Consider the following 19,818-nt stretch of genomic DNA (forward strand, 5'->3'; position numbering starts at 1 on the left):
TTCAGTTGTACCTTATATTTTTTAAGTTGCTCTGTAGGCTGTGGCCGATACGTACATTTTGTGATGCCACAGAGTGAAAGTTTTATTTTAAAGACTAATGATTCTTTCAGCTTTTATCAGTGGTTTTTATTTTAGAGTACGTGAGTATAGTTGCTGCTCAGAAGACTTTATTAGCTAAGTGGAGCTGCTTATTCAGGCAGGCTACTTGTTGAAGAGATGAACCTGACTTCCTTTGAAGCGTCGTCCACGTGGCTGTCTTGTCTGGCAACGTACTCCCTGACGTTAGATAGACCGGGCACCACGCAGCAGCTCAGAGCACTGCGGTGTACGCCCATGTCCTGAACATCGTACCACTCGTTAGAGTTTTCATCGTAACACTCAACGCTGAAAATGGTGGTAAAACCGTTAAAGCCACCAATCGCAAACAAAAGATCATCCACCACTTCAATGCCGAAGTTGCTGCGAGGACTGAACATAGTGGGGACTGCATTCCACGTGTTGGTGACTGGGTTGTAAGCCTCCACGCTCCGAAGCCGCCTGTTTCCGTCAAATCCTCCTACCTGTAAAATGCCAAAGGTATGGACTTGAAATAGGCTTTTCCTCACCCGCCGAGCCAGCCAAATCGGTTTGTGCACAAGAAAGATAGTAACTGGTCCTGCCTCATTGACTTCAGTCTGAGCATTGCTGAGAGCGTGGGACCTCAAAGCGCAGTGCTTGCTTATTGCAGACTGCTCCCTTAGGTCTTTCTGGAACTTCCACAAGTATTTTGTACAACTGTCAAGATTTTACAGTTCTACAGAGTTTAGATGCAGTGCATGGACGGGATAAACAGGACCAAGCGAAATGTTCTGTGCTGCTGACACTATTAGCAGCAGCAGAAAAGAAATTTCTTTGCTGCAGCTGCTTAAAAATCGTCCATACATTTTTCATAACAAAAACCACGGAGGTGATAATATTCTCAGGAGGCTTATCAACCGTTCTAGCTCTGACTTTCTTACCTAAACCTCAAGCAACAAGCAAATGCCCAGGCTGAAAATCTAGGGAACGCAGATTAGCAAAAGTACTACGGGTGCTGGGTGGTGGCACAGCAGAGCTGCTGCCTCTCTCTTACCGCGTACACTTTGTTTCCATATGCCATCACGCCTACGCCGCTTCTTCTTCTTCTCATTGGGGCTATAAAGGTCCACTGGTTTGTTGTGGCATTGTACGATTCAGCTGTGACCAAGCATTCGTTTCCGTTGAACCCACCGCAGATATACACCTGTTACAGGAGAAAAAAAAAAAAAAAGGTGTGAGCATGGCAGTTATACCCTTGGTGGGAGAGCATGCTGAAGAGAAAATGGTGTGGCTGGGTTTTGGGGGGTTTTCTTCTTGTGTTTAATGGGAATGGAGTTTGAAGTAGTAAAAGCACAGGGAGTTATTCGGGCCAGCAGGGATTTAGACCCTTTATTTCCTGAAGTGCATGAAGCAGGTGGGTATAGCGTTTAATTTGTGGCCAGGAGAAGACCAGGCAGCAAGTGGGCTCTTGGTGGTAAGCAGCTCTGGAAGAGTTTAGCACTCTTGTCTGCATCTCCACCACCACGCCAGTCAGTTGCCATCTCTTAGAGAACTTTATATTGGTAACTCCAGGATTTAATTAATAAGGTTTATGTGACCTTTCTTTTTCTTTCCAATGATGCATCACATTAAAGGGAGCATTTGTTACCTTTCCGGTTCCCACAGCTCCCTTTTTCTATCTAGCTGTGGTAGCTGTCTTTATTGGGTATGCATCCCAAGAAGAGGGTCCATATGAAAGGACAGGCATTTGCTTGCCATGTAACACCGTGCACAGATGTTTGTTTGGTTCCTTATCCTGCTCGCCATACTTCAGCCTTAACTGCTTCCAATAATCTCGCGGTCGGTTTACCTTATCATGCAGCACGGTCGCGTTAGCGTCGCTTCTGTGCTCGTTCATGGGGGCAATCAGTGTCCACTGGTTCGTGTCTGGCTCGTAGCGTTCCGCTGTGTTGAGGCGCATGTATCCATCAAACCCTCCCATGGCGTAGATGAAGTTGTTGAGAGTGGCGACGCTGACGTAGCAACGCCGCGAGTGCATGGGTGCAACCTGCTGCCACGTTTTCTTAAGTGGGTCAAACCGCCTGACAGTGTTGAAATAATCCATGCTGTCAAATCCTCCAACAAGGTAGATAAAGCCTTTTAAATAAACAGTGCCGTGGTAGGCAAGGGGGCTCTCTTGCTCAAGTGTGATATTCAGCCACTTGTCTGCACGGGCATCATACGTCTCGATAGCGTTGGTTGGGCTCCCCCCGCTCCAGCCTCCGACGGCAAACAGGATGGCACAGGGGAGGCGAGGCCGGCTGAGCACGTTGGAGGAATTGGAGTAAGATGGGCCATACATGTTGAGGTTGTACATTTCTGTCAGCGTGTTTATGATGAGGCCTTTGCACTCCTCGTTGTCCTTCACATAATCGTGTGTTTTGACGTTGTTCATGAAGTATTCTGCTTGCATCAGTGCCAGTCGAACCTGAAAAATGCAGAAAGGTGAGAATATTAGCGCAGAATGTTTACACCTTGGTATCCTTTGTGGAATGGTTCCAGCACTGGGTGGCTTTGCTTTCGGGCTACGATGCTGTCTAAAGCTTATTAGAGAACCAGAGAATTAAATATGTAGGTTTTAGCTAACCCAGCAAAGGGTGTGCAGGGGTAAATTGTTCCATTTCATGGCAGGGAGCGTGCCGCTGCTTTGGCACAGTGCTTTCCTGTACGCACACCGACGCTGCCCTAACGCATGCTGGTATTTGCATAGCACAGCTTGTCTAGGCAAATGCTCACAAACTCTGTGTGTGTAGAGATAACGTTCTGCGTGAACTTTGGCCCTTCCTGGATGTGAGGAACAGTTAAACTTAAGCTCTAAGGGTGAGGAGGTGTGTGCTTCAAAGGTGTGCCCCGTGTCCCAGCGCAGGATCTGCAACCTGTGTCCCAGCGCAGCAATAGCCTAACGGTCTGAAAGCTTAATTCTTTGTGAGCACTGTGAGGGGGCTGCAATTTCCTCTAATTTTACAAGAAAACCAAAGTACCTCTGGCTCAGCTGCCCCCTGCCCAGCTCCGCAGAGCCACCCAGGCCCGCGCCGCAGCAGCACTGACCTGGCCCAGCAGGACAGCGATGTGCTGCCTCCTGTTCTGCGGATCGTGAGCAATCCATTTCAGAATAGCCTCAAACACACCGTCTTCTTGTTTCACGTTGAGGTCGTCCTTCTCGATGATGTGTTTGAGCTCGTCGACAGAGAGGTCTAGAAACTCTGTGGACACCCTGGTCATGTCCTCAAAGTGATGGAGGATGAACTCATAGGCTGCTTTTCGCAGGTCAGGACAGTGGTAATAATTTGTGAGCTTGCAGATGCCGATGCAATTTTCCAAGCATAGCTGGGATTTCAGGAACTCGCAGCACAGTCTGATGATGCCCATGATATTGAACTGGTCTGCTGCCATTAGCAAACTTTCAACATTGTCAACAGTGATCGGTACTGTCCTGGTGTAGGCGTACTCGATAATAAGCCTCATCATTTCAGGTGAAGTGCCAGGGATTTTATATACTCTCTTCTCTGTGGTGTTCCAGCTGCTGGTAAACATAGCCCTGCAAAAACCAAAGCAGTTCTGGTAGGAAAAGCTCTGCTGCGTTAAACCCTGACCCCGTTATCCCCTGTGACTTCTTTCCTGGGCACCAGTTTGGGACTGCACACTGGGAGGCCGTGTAGTTTATTAATTAATGTTTTCCCAGCTGGTTGTTTGAAAAAGGAGACACTGCCTCTGGCTGTGGACAGAGAGCAGCAGGGCGAGTGGTCACCTTGCTTCAACAAGAATGCCAGAGAACGTGTGGGGCAGGAAAACCTCCTGCCCGACGGCAGGTAAGCCGGGCTGGCTGGGCTCCCAGCCCTGCACCGCATCCGGGGGTTCCTCAGACACCACGTCCAGAGCTGCTGTTAGATACTAGGTTGTGGATTAATCCTGGTGTCCAGGGGGGTACCAGGGCTACGGGCAACTGCTGGAGTCTCAGTGCTGACATAAGCACTGGAGGTGCGCTAAGGTGGTGTGACCCAGGCTGGGAAATTCTGTTTGTCCCCATCCCTTCTTGTTTCAAGCACTGACCTGAAATACTGACTGCAGCTGCAGAGGATGTTCTTGTGAGCGTTGAATTCGACACCATCCACGCTGATGATCACATCACAGAGTTTCCCTTCCAGGCGAAGCTCATTGAAGATGTTGCAAGTCATAGCACTCATCTTCCTCTCCATGTGTGAGGATGAGTATCTACTGGGGTCTAAGCTATCACCCACGTTGAAGCCTGAGGCAGTGGAAGGTGCTTCTCTCTGAGGTGCTTACAGGTCTCTTAGCTTGCCCGCCAACATCGCCTCTGGAACCCAGCCTGTCTGGTGGTTCTGGAATGCGCCCCATAATGAGGTCACAGATGCAAGGGTGGCCTGGAGCTGGTTGCAGTGGTGCCTGGGCTGGCAGGGCTGCAAACCCCTCCCCAGGCAACGGGGTCCTGCTCCTCCCAGGCCCCTCGCTCTAGGGCTGCCCCCAGCCTTTGCTTAACCACAGTCCACATTACACCAGACCCTGTACCTACACCCTCTGAATGGCTCCTCTGAGCAAAGACAGCCTTGTGATTCCCCTGCAACCTTTTAATATTATTTCGCCTGGGTATAAAGGTCCCCAGAGCACGGAGTGCTTGTGAAGTGCCCTTGTACCAGCTCACACAGGAGGAGGCTGAGGCAGGCTGGCTGATGGCAGCGATGAAGGACAGATGCTCCTGCTGCTCCTTTGGAGCAGCAGAAGGTGCCACACGGAGAGTGAGGGGACAGGGACCCCCATCCTGGTCCTCACTGGCTTAACTCATGGTGCTGCTTTTCCTCTGTGCTTCGCCAGGGCTGTCGATGCCCCGGGTGCCCCGGTGGGGGTGTTCGCCAGGGCTGTTGGTGCCCCGGTGGGGGTCTCCGTGGTGCGGGGGAGCAGTTGGGGCTTTATCGTGTCACTGTCGGCGTGGAGCGGGGTTGAGTTACATGAATTTTGTGGTATCGCTGGGGGAGGTGTGACGGCACAGAGACACCCTTTGCCGTGGGGTTTGTATTATTGTTATCTTTTAATTTTCACTTCCACTTTCGCCTTCCTGGCTCGGAGCCTGTTGCAGGGGAAACGCAACCGCCAGCGCCGGCACCGGCCGGAGCCGCTTCGGGCGCGGGGGCGCAGCCCCAGCCTGGGAGTGCAGCGGGACCCGGGCACCCCCCCGGGCAGCCCCCTGCCCCCCCCAGCCCTGGATATACCCCCCGGCCCCCCCCCCAGCCCTGGATATCCCCCCCGGGCCCCCCCCAGCCCTGGCCCCGCCCCCCATCCCCGCCCCCCCCCGTCGTTCCGCCCCCTCCCCGCGGCTGCGCGGCCCCGGCCCTGCGCGGTGCGGAGCGATGGTGAGCGCGGGGGCTGCGGGGGCTGCGGGGGCTGCGGGGGGCGGGCCCGAGGGACCCCGAGTTGGGGGTGGGGGGTGTAAAGGCTGGGGCAGGGCTGGCCCGGGGGAAGCGGGGTCCTGGGGGAGGCGGGGAAGGCGGCCGGGGTGGAGAGAGCACAGCGGGGGCTGGAGGGCATCGGCCCCCCCCGCAGCTGCGAGGGGTCGCGGGGCGTCACGGAGCGCGGGGGTCTCTGCCCGCAGGTGCCTGAGCTGGAGAAAGCCACGGTCCGCATCCAGCAGCCGGAGCGTGTCCTGGGGACCATCCGCGCCATCAAGGAGCAGGGGATAAACAAGCTGCAGGTACTGGCCCAGTTTGGCTCCAGCACTGATGAGGCTGGGAGCAGGCAGTGCATCACCCTCGCGCTGGGTCCAAGCCTTCATCTGCCTCCTCTTCCTCAGCCTGTCCAGCCGGGGCCGGGCTGCTCCCAGCCCACGTGCAAGGGAGCCCCTCCGCGTTTGGGGTTGCAGACGAGATGCATGGACGAGAGGGGGGACGGGGCTGGTTTTCCCGTCGAGGCCCAGGCTGGTGGCTCTCCCCAGATGGGCCGTTTTCCTCAGTTATACAAGCTATAAATACAAGCCAATCCCCGGACACCCCCGCCACCCACAGCAATAAGTCAGCAGGATTAAGCCATTTGGTGCTGATAAGAGTGCCACAGTGGGAGGGGTGCTGGCTGGCTCAGACGGGGACATCTGCTTGGTGGCTGGCAGGAGTGGCAACGGTCTGTGCCCTGCTGCGAGTCAGCACCCTCACGTGGGACCTGCTGGCGCGGGATTTGCATCCGTGCAGGCAGCAGCACCCTTGGCTGGCTGTGGCAGAGGTCCTGGGCGCTGGGATTTGCATCCGTGCAGGCAGCAGCACCCTTGGGTGGTTGTGGCAGAGGTGCTGGGTGCTGGCTCACGTGCACATCTGGTCTCCTCTCGCCTTCCAGGTCATTTCTGACTTCGACATGACGCTGAGCAGGTTCGGATGCAACGGCAGACGCTGCCCCCACTTCGCACAGTGAGTGGAGCTCGTTGTTTTTATAGTTGCTAATTCTGTTTGGTTTCCGTGTTTCTGTTCTCAGTCCGTGGCTCCTGCTCTCTGCCTCCCTCCTTTGCCGAGCCTGACTGCTCCGTCTTGTTCTCCCTTGGTCCACCTCTGGGATTTGGCTGCTTGCTCCCAGCCTGCTGCGGGAGCTGTCTCCTGCTCTTGCTGCTTCTTCTACTACTTGCATCACGCTGCTCTCTCCCAGCTGAGCAATGCCCTACGATCAGCACGTGCCGCAGGTTCACGGCCACGTTCACCGCTGTGCCGAGACCCCGTGGCGAGCCTGTGCTCAGCTCCACGTGCTTGTTTTGGGAATTGCTGGCGCTGGAGGTGCAGGATACCTGCCTTTTAGAAAGCCTTTTAATGTTTCTGGGCTATGACGTTGGCATTTTGTTGCCTTTACAGATATCCTGGATAACAGTCGTGTCATCAGTGAGGACGGCAAGAAGAAGGTAGGTGCTGGTTTGTAAGGTGCTGCTTTTTGGCTCTGTGGGTTTTGTCCCTGTCGTGCATCTCACTCTTGCCCTGCTCTCTGTCCTGGCAGCAAGGTGCAGCTTGGAGAGCTGTTCACGCGAAACGCTGCAAGCTCTCCAAGCTGCACCTTGCTGCCAGGACAGAGAGCAGGGCAAGAGTCCCAGCTGCATTTCAGCCAGTGTGATGGAAAAAGAAGTTGAAAAGGGAAATTAAATTTGCAATGCTCAGCTGTGGGCATTTCGGTCTGATGAGGGGAGGAAGGGTGTAGGCGTGTGTGTCTGTACATGCAGTATCTGCAGCAAGGTGAGAGGCAGCCGGGCTGCCGGAGAGTTAACGCTTCCTTCCGAGATCTCCAGATTTTGCACAGAGTGAAGTTGTTTGGTAAAATGGTTTTGGTTGTGTTTTCCATTAGATCCTTTGGAGGAATTTAGAAATGCTTTTTTGTTGTTGTTGGCTACAGTCTCTTTAGAGGTGACGTTCACTCTGTTCTCTTTCTATCCGTGCAACGCTCCAGCTGAGAGATCTGCTGCACTATTACTATCCCATTGAAATCGATCCCAACCGGACGCTGGAAGAGAAACGTCCGCTCATGGTGGAATGGTGAGTGCTTGTATCTAATGATCTTGACCTTGTCCTGGCAACTTCTTGCCCCCGAGGACTACAAGACACGGCTTGAACTGTCTCTAGGCTTGGTGGCCATACCGGGAATTCGTAGTCGTTATTTCTCTGACTGCCTTAAGGCTGCTGCCCAGGAAGCTCACTCTGCTGCCTTTCCCTAGGTGGACCAGGGCCCATGAGCTGCTGTCGCAGCAGAAGATCCAAAAGGGTGACATAGCCCAGATCGTCAGAGAATCGGACGTGATGCTGAGGTAGGGGCTCGGGTTTGGCTGCCTGTGGCCCTTTCCCTCCTGCCACGGTGCAAGCGGGTCTCCTTGCTTTCACCCCGAGCTGTGCCTGGTCTCCACAGCGCGGCAGATCCATATCTCCCTTCCTGGGGCTGAGCTCTGATCGTGAAAGAGCCAGAAGTCAGCGCCGTGAGCCGCAGCCTCAGCTTCCACCTCCCTTGGGTCTTGGCCGGGAGCTGCCAAGGGGATGGATGATGGGCAGAGAGAGCTGCCTGTCTTGCAGGGTGGGCTAGGGGGGCAGCATGCAGCTCCCCTTGTCCAGGAGGGATTTCCTCTCCACACACTGTAAATGCTGGGTCTTATCCAGGCCCTTGGCTCAGCATCACATTTTCACCCACAGCTCAAAAACCTGGTGCTAAAACTTGCTCTTAAAGTTGGCCTCGGCAGCGATGGCCCTAAAAGGGGCTCAGGGGCACCTTGGTCTGAGCAGCCGCCGGTCTCAGGGAGGAGGTGGTGTCCATGTCCAGGTCTTCCTGAGCCCAAGCTCCCCTTCTGCATGGAAATCATGTCCCAGCGGACTGGGACTGTTACATGTTTGATCCCACTCCCAACCAGTCTGACCTGTTGCATCTCTCTAACGTCGGGTTCCTGCGTGGGCTGGCAGCACCCCCTCCTGCGGGCATGTGCCAGCGCGCTGTGCCCTGTGTCCCTGTCAGAAGCTGGATGTGTGCAGGGACAAACCCCTTGCATGCACAGGGAATGCCACAGGAATGCCAGTGCCACCAAAAAAATTTGCAGAGCGCCCTTGTTTGGGGAGTCCTGGGCAGAAATAGGAGCCTCGTAGCTGGGCTGAGGGTGCTCACAGCCCACGGTGCTCCGGGCACCTTGCTGCCAGGACAGAGAGCGGGGCAAGAGTCCTGGCTGCGTTTCAGCCAGTGTGATGGAAAAAGAAGTTGAAAAGGGAAATTAAATTTGCAATGCTCAGCTGTGGGCATTTTATTCTGATGAGGGGAGGAAGGGTGTAGGCGTGTGCGTCTGTACGTGCAGTATCTGCAGCAAGGTGAGAGTCAGCCGGGCTGCCGGAGGGTTAACGCTTCCTTCTGAGATCTCCAGATTTGCTCAGAGTGAAGTTGTTTGGTAAAACGGTTTTGGTTGTGTTTTCCATTAGATCCTTTGGAAGATCTTTAGAAATTTGGAGGAATAGAAAAAAAAATAGAAAAAAAAACCCCAAAATTTGTGTTGTTGGCTACAGTCTCTTTAGACATGATGTTCACTCTTTCTTTTTGTGCAACGCTCCGTTGTTTATGCATATATATATGTATAAACTTGCAATACCGTGTAACGGACACTTCTGCCCTAGGGATGGATTCAATGAATTATTTGATCAGCTGCACAAGTACAACATCCCCCTGTTCATCTTCTCGGCTGGCGTTGGTGACATCCTTGAAGAGATTATCCGTCAGGCCAACGTCTTCTACTCAAACGTCAACGTGGTGTCCAACTACATGGACTTTGATGATAACGTGAGTTTCTGCGTCACGTTTGTGTGGTGGGCTGGCAAAGAGGAGAGTTGTCGGGCGAATCGAGGGCTGCAAGATGTTTAACGGAGACACTACTGGGTTAAAAGCTGTTGGTTGACATCTCTAATTAGGTATTCGATGGCTGTAGATGGAGCTGACCCTTTGCTGGGTCCCAGCAAAGCCCGAGAGGCTGGTCGGGTCCTGCCCCGTTTGTGCTGTGTCTTCAAGGGCTGCGAGCTGCTGCCACCCTAGCAGCCCCCTGAACATCAGCCCTGGGGGGTGGTAGAGTTTCCCTGTCCTCACGGGGAGCTGGGGCAGCAGTAAGAGCGGGGACCGATGAGGTGGGCAGGCAGGGTGCGGGGACAGCTGAGCATCGGCTCGCAATCTCGGGGACTCCTCGCCTTTCAAACTTGTTTTTTTGGTGGCGGAAAGGGTGCTGCTGTCTCTGTGTCCGGCGCTGTGTGCTCCATCCTGGTGCAGGGTGAGGATGGAGTTAACTGACCACAGAAGTCTCTCCTGAGCTGAAGGCCAGATGTCCTTTAAAGCAGTGTGGAAGGCTTTTTGTTGATGTACTAAAGCCTGAAAAGTCCCAACGCACATTAGAAAATTGCACGTCTCTTACAATGAAGCCCTCTGTTCCCACGGGTGGTGTGTTGGGACAGACAGTCCTCGGGGGAGCATGGGACAGAGTGACAGTGCTGCCTACTGCTGGGGTCCTGCTGCGCCCTGGGGCTCCCCTCACTGCAGCTTTCCGTGGCCCCTGACCAGCTCCAGGGCAGCGTCTCCATCCTTGGGTTTGGTCTCACCATCTGGGAAGGGGTTGCCCTGCAGAAGGGGGCTCCTGGGGACTGTCCCCAGCTGTTTCATGGCTGCTGGGTTTCCACACTCCTTGGAACACACCTAGAGCTGGTGCCCTGTGAGCATCCCCCCCAGTTTGCCCGTTCCAGAAAGGCTGCTGAGGCTGCGGCACGGCGAAGGGTTTGCTGCGGGATCAGCCTGTCTTGTTTGCACAGGGAGTCCTCACGCGTTTCAAGGGACCTCTCATCCACACCTACAACAAGAACAACAGTGTCCTGCAGGGTACGGAGTATTTCCAGCAGCTGAGCACTAGGACGAGCATCATCTTGCTGGGGGACTCCATGGGGGATCTGACAATGGCAGATGGCGTTCCCAGTGTGGAGAACATCCTCAAAATTGGCTTTCTCAATGACAAGGTGGGTGTGAGAAGCAGTCGTCTTGCTTCCGCGCCAGCCTTCCCCAGGCGCGAAGCCTCGGGGGACAGTGGAGAGGGGCAGGCAGCTGTCCCAGTGATTCAGGGGGTGCAAGAGATTCTGCAAGCTGCTGTGGGGTGCATGGAAGGACTGGGGGTATCTGCTGAGCTCCCAGTGCGCCTGGGGCTTTGTCGGGGTGGTTATTGACCCCTCTTCAGTAGCATCAAGACGCAAGGGCTGTGGGGGCAGCACCTTTGTTCCCAGCCACTGGTGTTTATGGTCCTCTCCTCTCTCTGTGGCGCTCTCTTCTCCTCCCCCATCCCCACGGCCACCCTGCAGGTGGAAGAGCGGAGAGGGAAGTACCTGGATGCCTACGACATCGTGCTGGAGAGCGACGAGACCCTGGATGTGGTCAATGGGATTCTCCGGTACATCCTTACCGAGACGTGAGCTGGGAAGGCAGCATCCCAGCTCCGGCCCCTCCGCAAGGCACCTGGGCAGTGAATGTCCTTCCCTGGACAAAGCTGGACTAGATCTGGTACCTGCTGCGCTCCATCCTGACGCTGGGCAGGCTCCCTGCCCTGGCTGCTGTGTGTTGCGCACATCCTGCCCTCACGCACCCTCTTCGGTCCACGCTGGAGCAGGAGGGATGAGGTGGAGGAAACTGCTTCACTCCCTTTACCCCAGCTGTGCCCATCCCACCGGGGCTCCATCCCACCCGGGCTCCATCCCACCCGGACTTTCTCCCTGCCACTGCCCAGGGCCACAACAAACCGTTCCATGTTTCAGGTACGGAAACGGAGACCGTTTGCTGTGGTTTGAGGACAGAACCTGTTTTAGATGAAAGCTGTTTAGTTCTATTGTGTTTCTGTCTAAGAAAACAAGACGAACTCTCATCCTGCTTTCTGTGGGCTTCAAAGCGCCCGGGCTGCGCTCCAGTGGTGCTGGCACAGCACCCAGCACCACGCACCCCACGCAAACCCTGCGGTGCCCTGGCCCCCGTGCCCTGCTATCCCTCTTGCTCCATTACAGTTCTTGCTGGGAAAAAAAAAAACCAGCCAACAAGGCTTTTCCAGTCATCCCCGGAGGGCTGTGGAGCTCATCTGATGCTGCTGCACGAAGCAAGGATTAAGTTCATCTGTGGAGGGTTTGGGGGGGGGGGGGGGGGGCGGGTCCAGCAGCAGGCTGGGTGCTCCCAGCAGCGCGTTTGCAGCCCACTGGTATGGACGGGGAGGAGAGGCTGATGGCAGCATTCTGTTTTTTTAAGGAACATTTTAGCTAACTGTGTGTGTGTCATAAACTTCTGGGCTGATCCTGGGCTCTCAGAGCAGCGGTAGGAAAAAAACCTCTTATTTCTGTGTAACCTCTGGTAACGTAAAGGGTAAAGCTGTGACAGCCCAGATTCAGCACGGGGCAAATTCTGACCTTGACGTGAGAAACTGCTTTTATGTCCCGTCCCGCCGCCTGTGCTGGTGGCAGCAGGAGCCTGTGCTGGTGCAGGATGAGCCCCGACACCAGCTCTTTGGGGACCAGTACACAGCCCAGGGTGGCAGCCCCTGCCCTGCTGCCCAGGGTCTGTGCTCCACCTGGCTGATGAATAAATGTGACTTCTGAACGCGCAGGCAGCATTCTCCTCCTCAAAATAAAAAATCTTGGCTAAAGCTGAGTTCGTACCCAGCGCCCAGGGCTTGGGGCTGGAGCCGCGCTGCTCCCCAGCTCCAGGTTGTCCCCATCCCTGCCAGTGCCCACCGGCTGTCACCTGGAGCTCCGTCTGCCTTTGCTGGGGGATGCCAGGAGCAGAGTTTGGGTTTCTCACTCTCCTGCCTGATCCGGCAGGTGCTGGAGCCTGAAATCCCCCTGGGCACCGCGCTCCCAGGGACCGGCGAGGCGAGGCTCTGTGCCGCTGCCCCCGACATGCAGGAATATTTCACGGCAAATTAACCTGACACAAAGGCCAACTCCGTGGAAACCAGTAGAAGTTATTTATTTGGTGCAAGGTAGAAGTTGTCGTTTGAGGGGTTCGCCGTGACCCTTTGCACTGTTCTCTTCTTGAATTTCTTTTCTCTCGCTCTGCAAGACGCATTGTGCAAAAGCTTTCATTGCTGGCGGGAGGTGATGGAGCCGTGCTGGTCACAACTGGCAAACCCGAGAACGCCGAGTTAATTAGCTGCATTTAGGTATCAAAATAAAGTTGGGCTGATTTTTTCTCAGTCACTGAGGGCTGTGGCTGCAGGGCAAGGAGGATGCAGATGGGGACGATGCTGCTCCCCGAGGGCCTGGGTGGGAGAGGTTTTGTGGTTTCCTTCTCCCAGCTGACAAGTTTGCCAGGTCCCATCCCTGCTGTCTCCAGGGGCCCAGGATTTCTGGAACAGCGGCTGCCTGTAGGATATCGGGGTTTTGCTCTGGGAACCTGAGCCCCTTGCCCCAGGGAGGAGGGCAGCGGGGAGCAGAGGCTGGGCCAGCAGCAGGGACCAGCATGAAAGGCTTCTCTTTATTTCTCTTCTCTAAAGAATTTTATACGCGTACATAAAAAAAAACAAACCCAAACCCTATCCCTAAACTACAAAATGCTGCAGTAGAAGAGGGGAAGCCCCCCAAGTGCCCACCCCAGGAGGCAGCACGGGCAGGCGAGGAGGCTGGAGCGGGACGTGCAGTCGCTGGCTGAGGATGAAGGGGTTCGGGGAGGGGATGCTGCTGTCCCGGCCCTTCCGCAGGAGCTGGGGGCAGGGGGTCGAAACGGGGTTTGGCAGTGGAGCGGGGCAGGGCAGGGCTCCAGAGCCCCCCCGGCATCCTCGGTCCCGCTCTGTGGCAGGGGTGGTGTCAGCAGAGCTGGGGGGCATGAGGGGATGGCACTGGTTGGAGCACGGGGGCTACCGGCCCCGGGGTATCGAGGCTCCCAAGAAAATGGGTGTTTCCCATCTTCTTGCCTGGGTTTGTTAGCTGGGGGGTGGTGAGTTTTCTTGCCCAGGAGGAACAAGATAAAAAACCCTCAGTTAAATAATAGGGGGCAAAAAAAATCAAAATGTGCCCTCCTGCAGGGCTGGGGGGGGGGGCAGGGGTGGATTCCTGGGGCAGCTGGTGGGGGAGAGCGGCCATGGCACGGCCAGGATGAGTTCTGTCTCCAGGGGAGAGCGGGGTCTGTTCCTTAGAGCTCCTCGTGGATCTTCTCCTGGTCCTCGTCCGACTTCAGCTTCAGCTCCTCGGAGGTGATCTTCCCGTCCTGGTTGCGGTCCTGGTTCCTGAACATGTCGGCGATGACTTTCTCTGGGTCGGAGCTGGGCATGAGGCGACCTTTCCCTTCTGCCACCTGGGTCTTGATGAAGGTGGAGAACTGCAGCAAGGAGAGGGGAGAGATCGTGGAATCACAGGATGGTTTGGGTCAGAAGGGACCTTGAAGATCATCTAGTCCACCCCCCTGCCATGGGCAGGGACACCTGCCACCAGCCCAGGTTGCTCCAAGCCCCGTCCATCCTGGCCTTGAACACTTCCAGGGATGGGTCTTTGGTCCGTGCAGCACCGGCACGGCAGGGAGCACCGTGACCCGCGCCATGGGCAGCAGCCAGGCAGCCGTTGGTGTCCCTGCATGGTCACAGCCCTGCCCGCATCCAGCAGTGATGCTCTGGGCTGGGGTGCTTTTCCTGCACAGCTCTTCAGGCTCCCGAGTGCCCAGGGACACCCTCCTTTGGGTGCTGCTGCCCAGGGTGGGGTCCCCTGCGCCCCCATGTCCTCCCGCACCCCGTAACCCTGCGGTCTGGCGGTGCCCTCGCTCACCTCCTCAGCGGGGATCTCCCCATCCTTGTTCAGGTCCATCTGCTCGTAGAGGCTCGCCGGTGGCTCCCCGTGCCAGATGAAGAGGTACCCCTCGGGGACCCCCTCCTCCATGGAGATGAGCTCCACCTCGAAGCGGAGCACAGCGCTGCCTGGCACCCCCCGCGCTGAAAAGACGAGTGATGGAGGAGCTGCCGCACCTCGGGGGAGCTCAGCAAAGCGCTGGGAGAAATGCCCCCAGCCCCCCCACTGGGGTGAGGGGGTGAAGGAGCCCAGCAGGGGTCTAGCAAGGCAGGACCCCCCCGGTTTGCATTGCACGGGCAGCCGCACGCCGCTCCCCTACCTCCGCTCTCGCCGTGGCCCAGGTGGGGGGGGATGATGAGCACCCGCCTCTCCCCCGCGCACATGTTGAGGAGGCCACTGTTCAGGCCCTCGATCACCTTGTTGGCTCCCAGGGTCACCTCCTGGGGCTTCTCGTAGTCGTGGCTGCAGGAGGCACAGGGGGGACCACGCAGCTGAGAAAGCCCCTCGGACCCCGTGGGCAGCCCCGCCATGCCCCAAATCCCATCCCTTCCACCCCAAAATCCATCGCCCGCCACCCCGGTATGCCCTGAGCTTCCACACCCTGGATCCATCCCACTATGCCATGAGGTTCCACACCCTTGTCCCCCTACACCCCAACCCCCTGTGCCCTCCACCCTGCAGTGCCCCCCAACCCCACACCCTCCACCCTGCTGCACAGCCGTGGCTGGTGCTGCCCCTTGTGAAGAGCTGACGCTCCCAGCGCTGCTCCGGTGCCCGTCCGCCCCCCCAGCTCAGCGCCTGGCAGGATCTGGCCCTGTGAAGGCTGTAAAGGTGGGCTCGGGGCAGCCCGGGAGCGCGCACGCACGAGGAGAAGAGCCTGGTGCCGTCCAGCAGGGAGCAGTTGTAGTGGTAGCGGACAAAGTCCCTGTCGCGGGTGGTGATGTTGCAGCCCTCGGGCCGGTACACGGTTTCAATCTCCACTGGGTCTGCAGGGTTGTGGAAGTCGATGATGTGAACATCAAAGATGAGCACGGCTGAGCCGGGAATTTTATCCCCTGGAAGAGAAGGGCAAGAAGAGCTGCTGGGAGAGCTGCTGGAGCGCCACGGGGCCGGTAAAGCCGTTCCCTGCTTCTTCTCATGCCCCACGACGTGTCCATCCCTCGAAGCCCCAGCTCTGCACACTGATATCAGCTGCGTCCCTGCCCGCGATGCCCCCCACAGCGCCCAGAGCCCCGGGGATGGTGGTGGCCCCTGCAGTGAGGAGCTGGCCCTGCTTGGCCAGCACTTTCCTGATGTCAACCCCGCGGTGTGCCGGTGTACAGGGCTGGAGGAGGGGGTGCCACAGCCCCCAGCCCCACCATGCAGGCATGCCGGCCCCTGTGGGGCTGCCCTTTACCTGCTCCGTTCTCCCCATAGGCCAGGTGTGGGGGCACGACCACCCGCCGCCTCTCTCCCACGCAGACCCCTTGCAGGCCCTGGTCCATGCCGGGGATGATGTAGCCCTTCCCGATGTAGGTGTTGTAGGTGTGATTGCGGGAGTAGCTGCAGCGAGAGAAGCCCCCCAGCACCATCATGCAGGAGATCCTGACCCATCAGTCTCCCCCCAACCCCTACACCCCAGCCCGACCCTCCCAGCCTCTGCTGTGCTCCCCCAGGAGCCAAACCTTGCCCCTAGAGATGCAGCAAACAGGGGTGGTCTTTTTTAGCCTATTTCGTGCCCGTTACGACCCTCTCCTCCCCCTCCCGCTCCAATTCTCCACCCCCTCCTTGCAGCCGAGCAATGGGGCAGGAGACGACATCAGAGGACATCAGGGCATCTCCCTGCTCAACCGCTTCGCTCCCCACACCTGGAGTCGAAGAGTGTCCCGTCCATGAGCGTGCCGTTGTAGTGGTAGCGGACGAAGTCCCCGGTCACAGCTCTGCGCTTGCACGACTCCGGCACCTCCAGGTGCTCCAGGAAGACGCCGTCCTTGGGGTTGTGGAAGTCCACCAGCAGCACGCTGAACACCAGAGATGCCTGCGGCGGGATCACGGTCCCTGGGGAGGGGACACGGGTCAGCTCAGACAAGGGTCCTGGTGGTGGGGGTCTCCACGCAGAGCCGGGAGGGAAGGGGCCAGGCACGACAGGGCGATGCCTGACTCACCGTAGCCCTTCTCCCCATACGCAAGGAACGGGGGGATGATGATGCTCCTCTTCTCCCCAGCGCACATGCCCAGCAGCCCCTGGTCCATGCCCTTGATCAGCCAGCCGGTGCCCACGTAGGTGTCGTAGGTGCTGTCCTTGCTGTAGCTGGTGGGGAGGAATGAGAGGGGGGCGGGGGGACGGCACTGGGGCCACGCCAGCTCCCCCAGCCTGAGCAGTGCCATGCGGGAGGTTGCTCTGGGGGCCACGGGGCTCCAACTGGCCCTGCCGAGGTGCAGGAAGAGAGACCACGGACGGGGGAAGGCTGCTCCGACCGGGGTGCAGCGTGGGGCCCCCGTGTCCTCCCGCAGGCCGGTGTCCCCTGGTCACTGCCATCCCTGGTGCCCCCAGCCCCAAGTTGCAGGGTGCATCCAAGCTGCAGTGCCCCGTGTCCCAAGGCAATGGTGCATCCCAGCACCAGTCCCCTGTACCTGGAGTCGAAGGGGGTGCCATCCAGCAGCGTGCCGTTGTAGTGGTACCGCACGAAATCGGAGTTCTCCACCGTGCGGTTGCAGTGCTCCGGTTTGGACAGGGTGGTGATCTGCAGCTTGTCGTTCTTGTTCCAGATGTCCAGCATGATGACATCGAAGTACAAGGTGGCGTCTGGGGGGATCAGCCCCGCTAAAGGGGCAGCAGCGAGGACAGAGCATCTTAGAAGGGACCAGTGCCGAGCCCAGGCAAGGCGAGGGCTCTGTCCCCTAAAGCCCCCCAAGCCCGCTGCTGCTCGGGGCTGCTGGCCATGCGTGCCAGCCCCTGGGAAAGCAGCAGACCCCCGGGGGGGCAGGACCCCTGACTGGCAGGGAAGCCCTGCTTAGGCACCGCTTGCCCTGGCAATGGAGCTGCCCTTTGCCAGCTGGGCACCGGACCCCCAACCCCCCTAATGCCGGCCCCGGGGGGTTTGCTTCCTCCACCCCCCCACCGTGCCGCAGCCCCTTACCCACACCAATGCTGCCGTAGCCCAGGTGGGGGGGCACGATGAGGTGACGCCGCTCGTTCACACACATGCCCTGCAGCCCCCGGTCCATGCCGGTGATCAGCCGCCCGACGCCCACCACACCAGCCACCGTGGCCCCTCGGTCGTAGCTGGGGCGAAGGGACAGACCCGTCAGCGGCACGGCAAAGGGTGAAGCCCCCAAAGCCGCCTCTGCTGGGGGTGCTCAGTGCCAGCACTGAGGGCTCAGGGTGGATCCAGAGCCAAACCACAAACCCTGCAGACAAGGAGGGATGGCGCAGGGCTCCCTGGTGCCTGCCCACCGTGGGGACAGAGTGGGGGGACAGGGCTGCCCCCTCCCCAGGGGTACACATAACCCACCGCAGCCAGCGGGTCCCTGTGCTGCAGGCAGAGCCCACAGCTCAAACACGTTGATCCTGACGGGATCAATCCTGCACTGCCCGGGGTGGAGCTGCCTCCCGCAGCACCGGTCAGGGCTCTGGCCTGACCCTGCACCCAGCACCCCGGAGGCAGGGGAGTGCAGATCAGACCCCCTTGGTGCAAAGGAGGTGGGTGATGCTTTCAGGTGGGACCAAACCCATCACAGCCGGCAGCTCCCGGGCTTTCTGCTGCTTCCAAATTGTTTTGCATATGGCACATTTGGAGCTTTATGCAGCAAGGAGGAAAGAAGACATCCCAGGCCTCATTTTTAAACTGCAGATTTGTTTTTATTTTAAAATCTTCAAGTACTCCAAGAAACAACTGGGGCTATTTCAGATAAATTGAAATCCTTCATCCCCTTTAATGCGCAGCTGATGCTTTCTCCTGGCAGCACACTGCAGTCCTCAGGACAAGCAATGATTTTAGCAGCAAATATCCCCAGACCCCCACCACATCTGGGGCGCACAGCAGCAGTGGCCGTGCACGGTGCAGTTACTTTCTCCCCCATTCATGCTCGCAAGAAAGATAAGACACAATAAACCGGAGCAGGACCCCTTTGCTTTACAGGGCTCTGAAAAAAACGCCTGCCTGGAAAGTTTTTGTTCCTACGTGGGGCTGCAGCCCCAGCACAGCCCATTTAGTTTTCCTCCTTTTGCTGTGTCCCTGATTCTCCCCCTGCTCGTGGCGGTGCAAATCAGGGGCTGCACCAACACAAACACGGATTTCTAGCCAGCGTGAGCGGAGCAGGATTGGTGCATGGGCTGAGGAAAACTAAGACGAGCCAGAGCGAAGCCTCTTTGGTAATGAACGGGTTTCATTCCGCTGCTGCCACGTTTCAAAGTGCTTTACGTGTTTTCCCTGCCTGTGCAGCACATGCAAATACATGTTGCTGAATGAAAACCATCTCGCTTAGGGCCGAATCCTGCCCGTGCCTGAGACAGGCTTCCCAGCACCCTGCAGCACCCCGGAACTGAGGCACACACAGGGGTCCCCAATGGGCAGGGGGGGGCTGCTGCAAAACCCAGGGCGGCAGCACGGGCGCTGGGCAGGGGCTGCTGGAAAAGGGTGGGAAGGGGCTGCAGCCGCGGGCAGGGGGGCTGCGCTCGGCAGCTTCTTGGGGCCACACCGGGGCCCCCCAGGCTGACACGTGTACAGGGCTCGCTGGGCTCCCTGTCCTCACCCCCAGCACCCGCCGAAAGCCCTCCTTGGGGTCAAAGCTGCGGGATCCGGGGGCCAGCCCAAGCAGGGGCTACCGGCTCCTCGCCATGCTGGCCCTCGGGGATGCGCCGGGGTGACAGGCACGCGGCTGGGGGGGAGGCATGCAGGGGTCCCCTCCGCAGCACGCGGCAGCCGGGGCCGCATGCATCCCGTAAAGAGCCGAGGGCTATACCTGGAGTCAAACTTTTTGCCATCTTTAAAGGTCCCATTGTAGTGGTAGCGAATGAAATCCCCCATCTGGACTTCCCGCAGGCAGATTTTGGGGATATAGTATCTGTCTATCACCACGTCTTCCAGGGGGCCGGGGTCACCCAGCCCCAGGACCCCCAGGATGCTCAGGAGGAGGACGAAGCTGCCGGGGGACATGGCGCTGGGAAGCTGCCGGCGGCGGAAAGGCACGGCGGGGGGAGGGAAGGCGGGGGGGTGGGGCCCGGCCGCCCCTTCCCGCAGGATTCCAGCCCAGCTGGAATTTCTGTACACGTGGACCCCGGGCCTGGCACGATGGCCAGCCACGCTCCCACCATCAGTCGCCCCATGGCATCGCCGGGGCAATTATTCCCCCCAGGAAAAGTCACAACCACGAAGCTCCACGTCAGGAAAGTTTAATTTTTTTTTTTTTTTTTTTTTTTTTTTCCCTGGGCAGTTTCATCTGCCAAGGAAAAAGCTGGAGAGCT

General features: G+C 57.8%; 3 protein-coding genes across 3 annotated transcripts; 1 reads left to right on the forward strand and 2 right to left on the reverse strand.

The window, feature by feature from the left end:
* The first annotated feature begins 438 nt into the window (after window positions 1-438).
* On the forward strand, window positions 439-12,199 carry NT5C3B (5'-nucleotidase, cytosolic IIIB). The gene is given in 10 exon segments (XM_056362187.1): window positions 439-576; window positions 5,702-5,800; window positions 6,433-6,489; window positions 6,491-6,503; window positions 6,936-6,982; window positions 7,519-7,604; window positions 7,784-7,873; window positions 9,210-9,372; window positions 10,383-10,583; window positions 10,920-12,199. Coding segments are annotated over 10 exon segments (876 nt in total). The 5' UTR covers window positions 439-567; the 3' UTR covers window positions 11,031-12,199.
* On the reverse strand, window positions 583-5,327 carry KLHL10 (kelch like family member 10). Its single transcript, XM_056362186.1, has 4 exons — window positions 4,147-5,327; window positions 3,145-3,634; window positions 1,907-2,524; window positions 583-1,261 (listed from the first exon to the last, which is right to left on the reverse strand). Exons 1-4 carry the CDS (start codon window positions 4,290-4,292, stop codon window positions 1,064-1,066), a joined length of 1,452 nt encoding a protein of 483 aa, XP_056218161.1. The 5' UTR covers window positions 4,293-5,327; the 3' UTR covers window positions 583-1,063.
* Window positions 12,200-12,539: 340 nt separating the features above from the next.
* FKBP10 (FKBP prolyl isomerase 10) lies at window positions 12,540-19,535 on the reverse strand. Its single transcript, XM_056362185.1, has 10 exons — window positions 19,317-19,535; window positions 17,492-17,637; window positions 16,986-17,175; window positions 16,517-16,662; window positions 16,220-16,409; window positions 15,769-15,914; window positions 15,238-15,427; window positions 14,692-14,834; window positions 14,352-14,515; window positions 12,540-13,911 (listed from the first exon to the last, which is right to left on the reverse strand). Exons 1-10 carry the CDS (start codon window positions 19,508-19,510, stop codon window positions 13,726-13,728), a joined length of 1,695 nt encoding a protein of 564 aa, XP_056218160.1. The 5' UTR covers window positions 19,511-19,535; the 3' UTR covers window positions 12,540-13,725.
* Window positions 19,536-19,818: the final 283 nt, after the last annotated feature.

Source organism: Falco biarmicus, chromosome 17 (assembly GCF_023638135.1).
Source record: "Falco biarmicus isolate bFalBia1 chromosome 17, bFalBia1.pri, whole genome shotgun sequence".
NCBI lineage: Eukaryota > Metazoa > Chordata > Aves > Falconiformes > Falconidae > Falco > Falco biarmicus.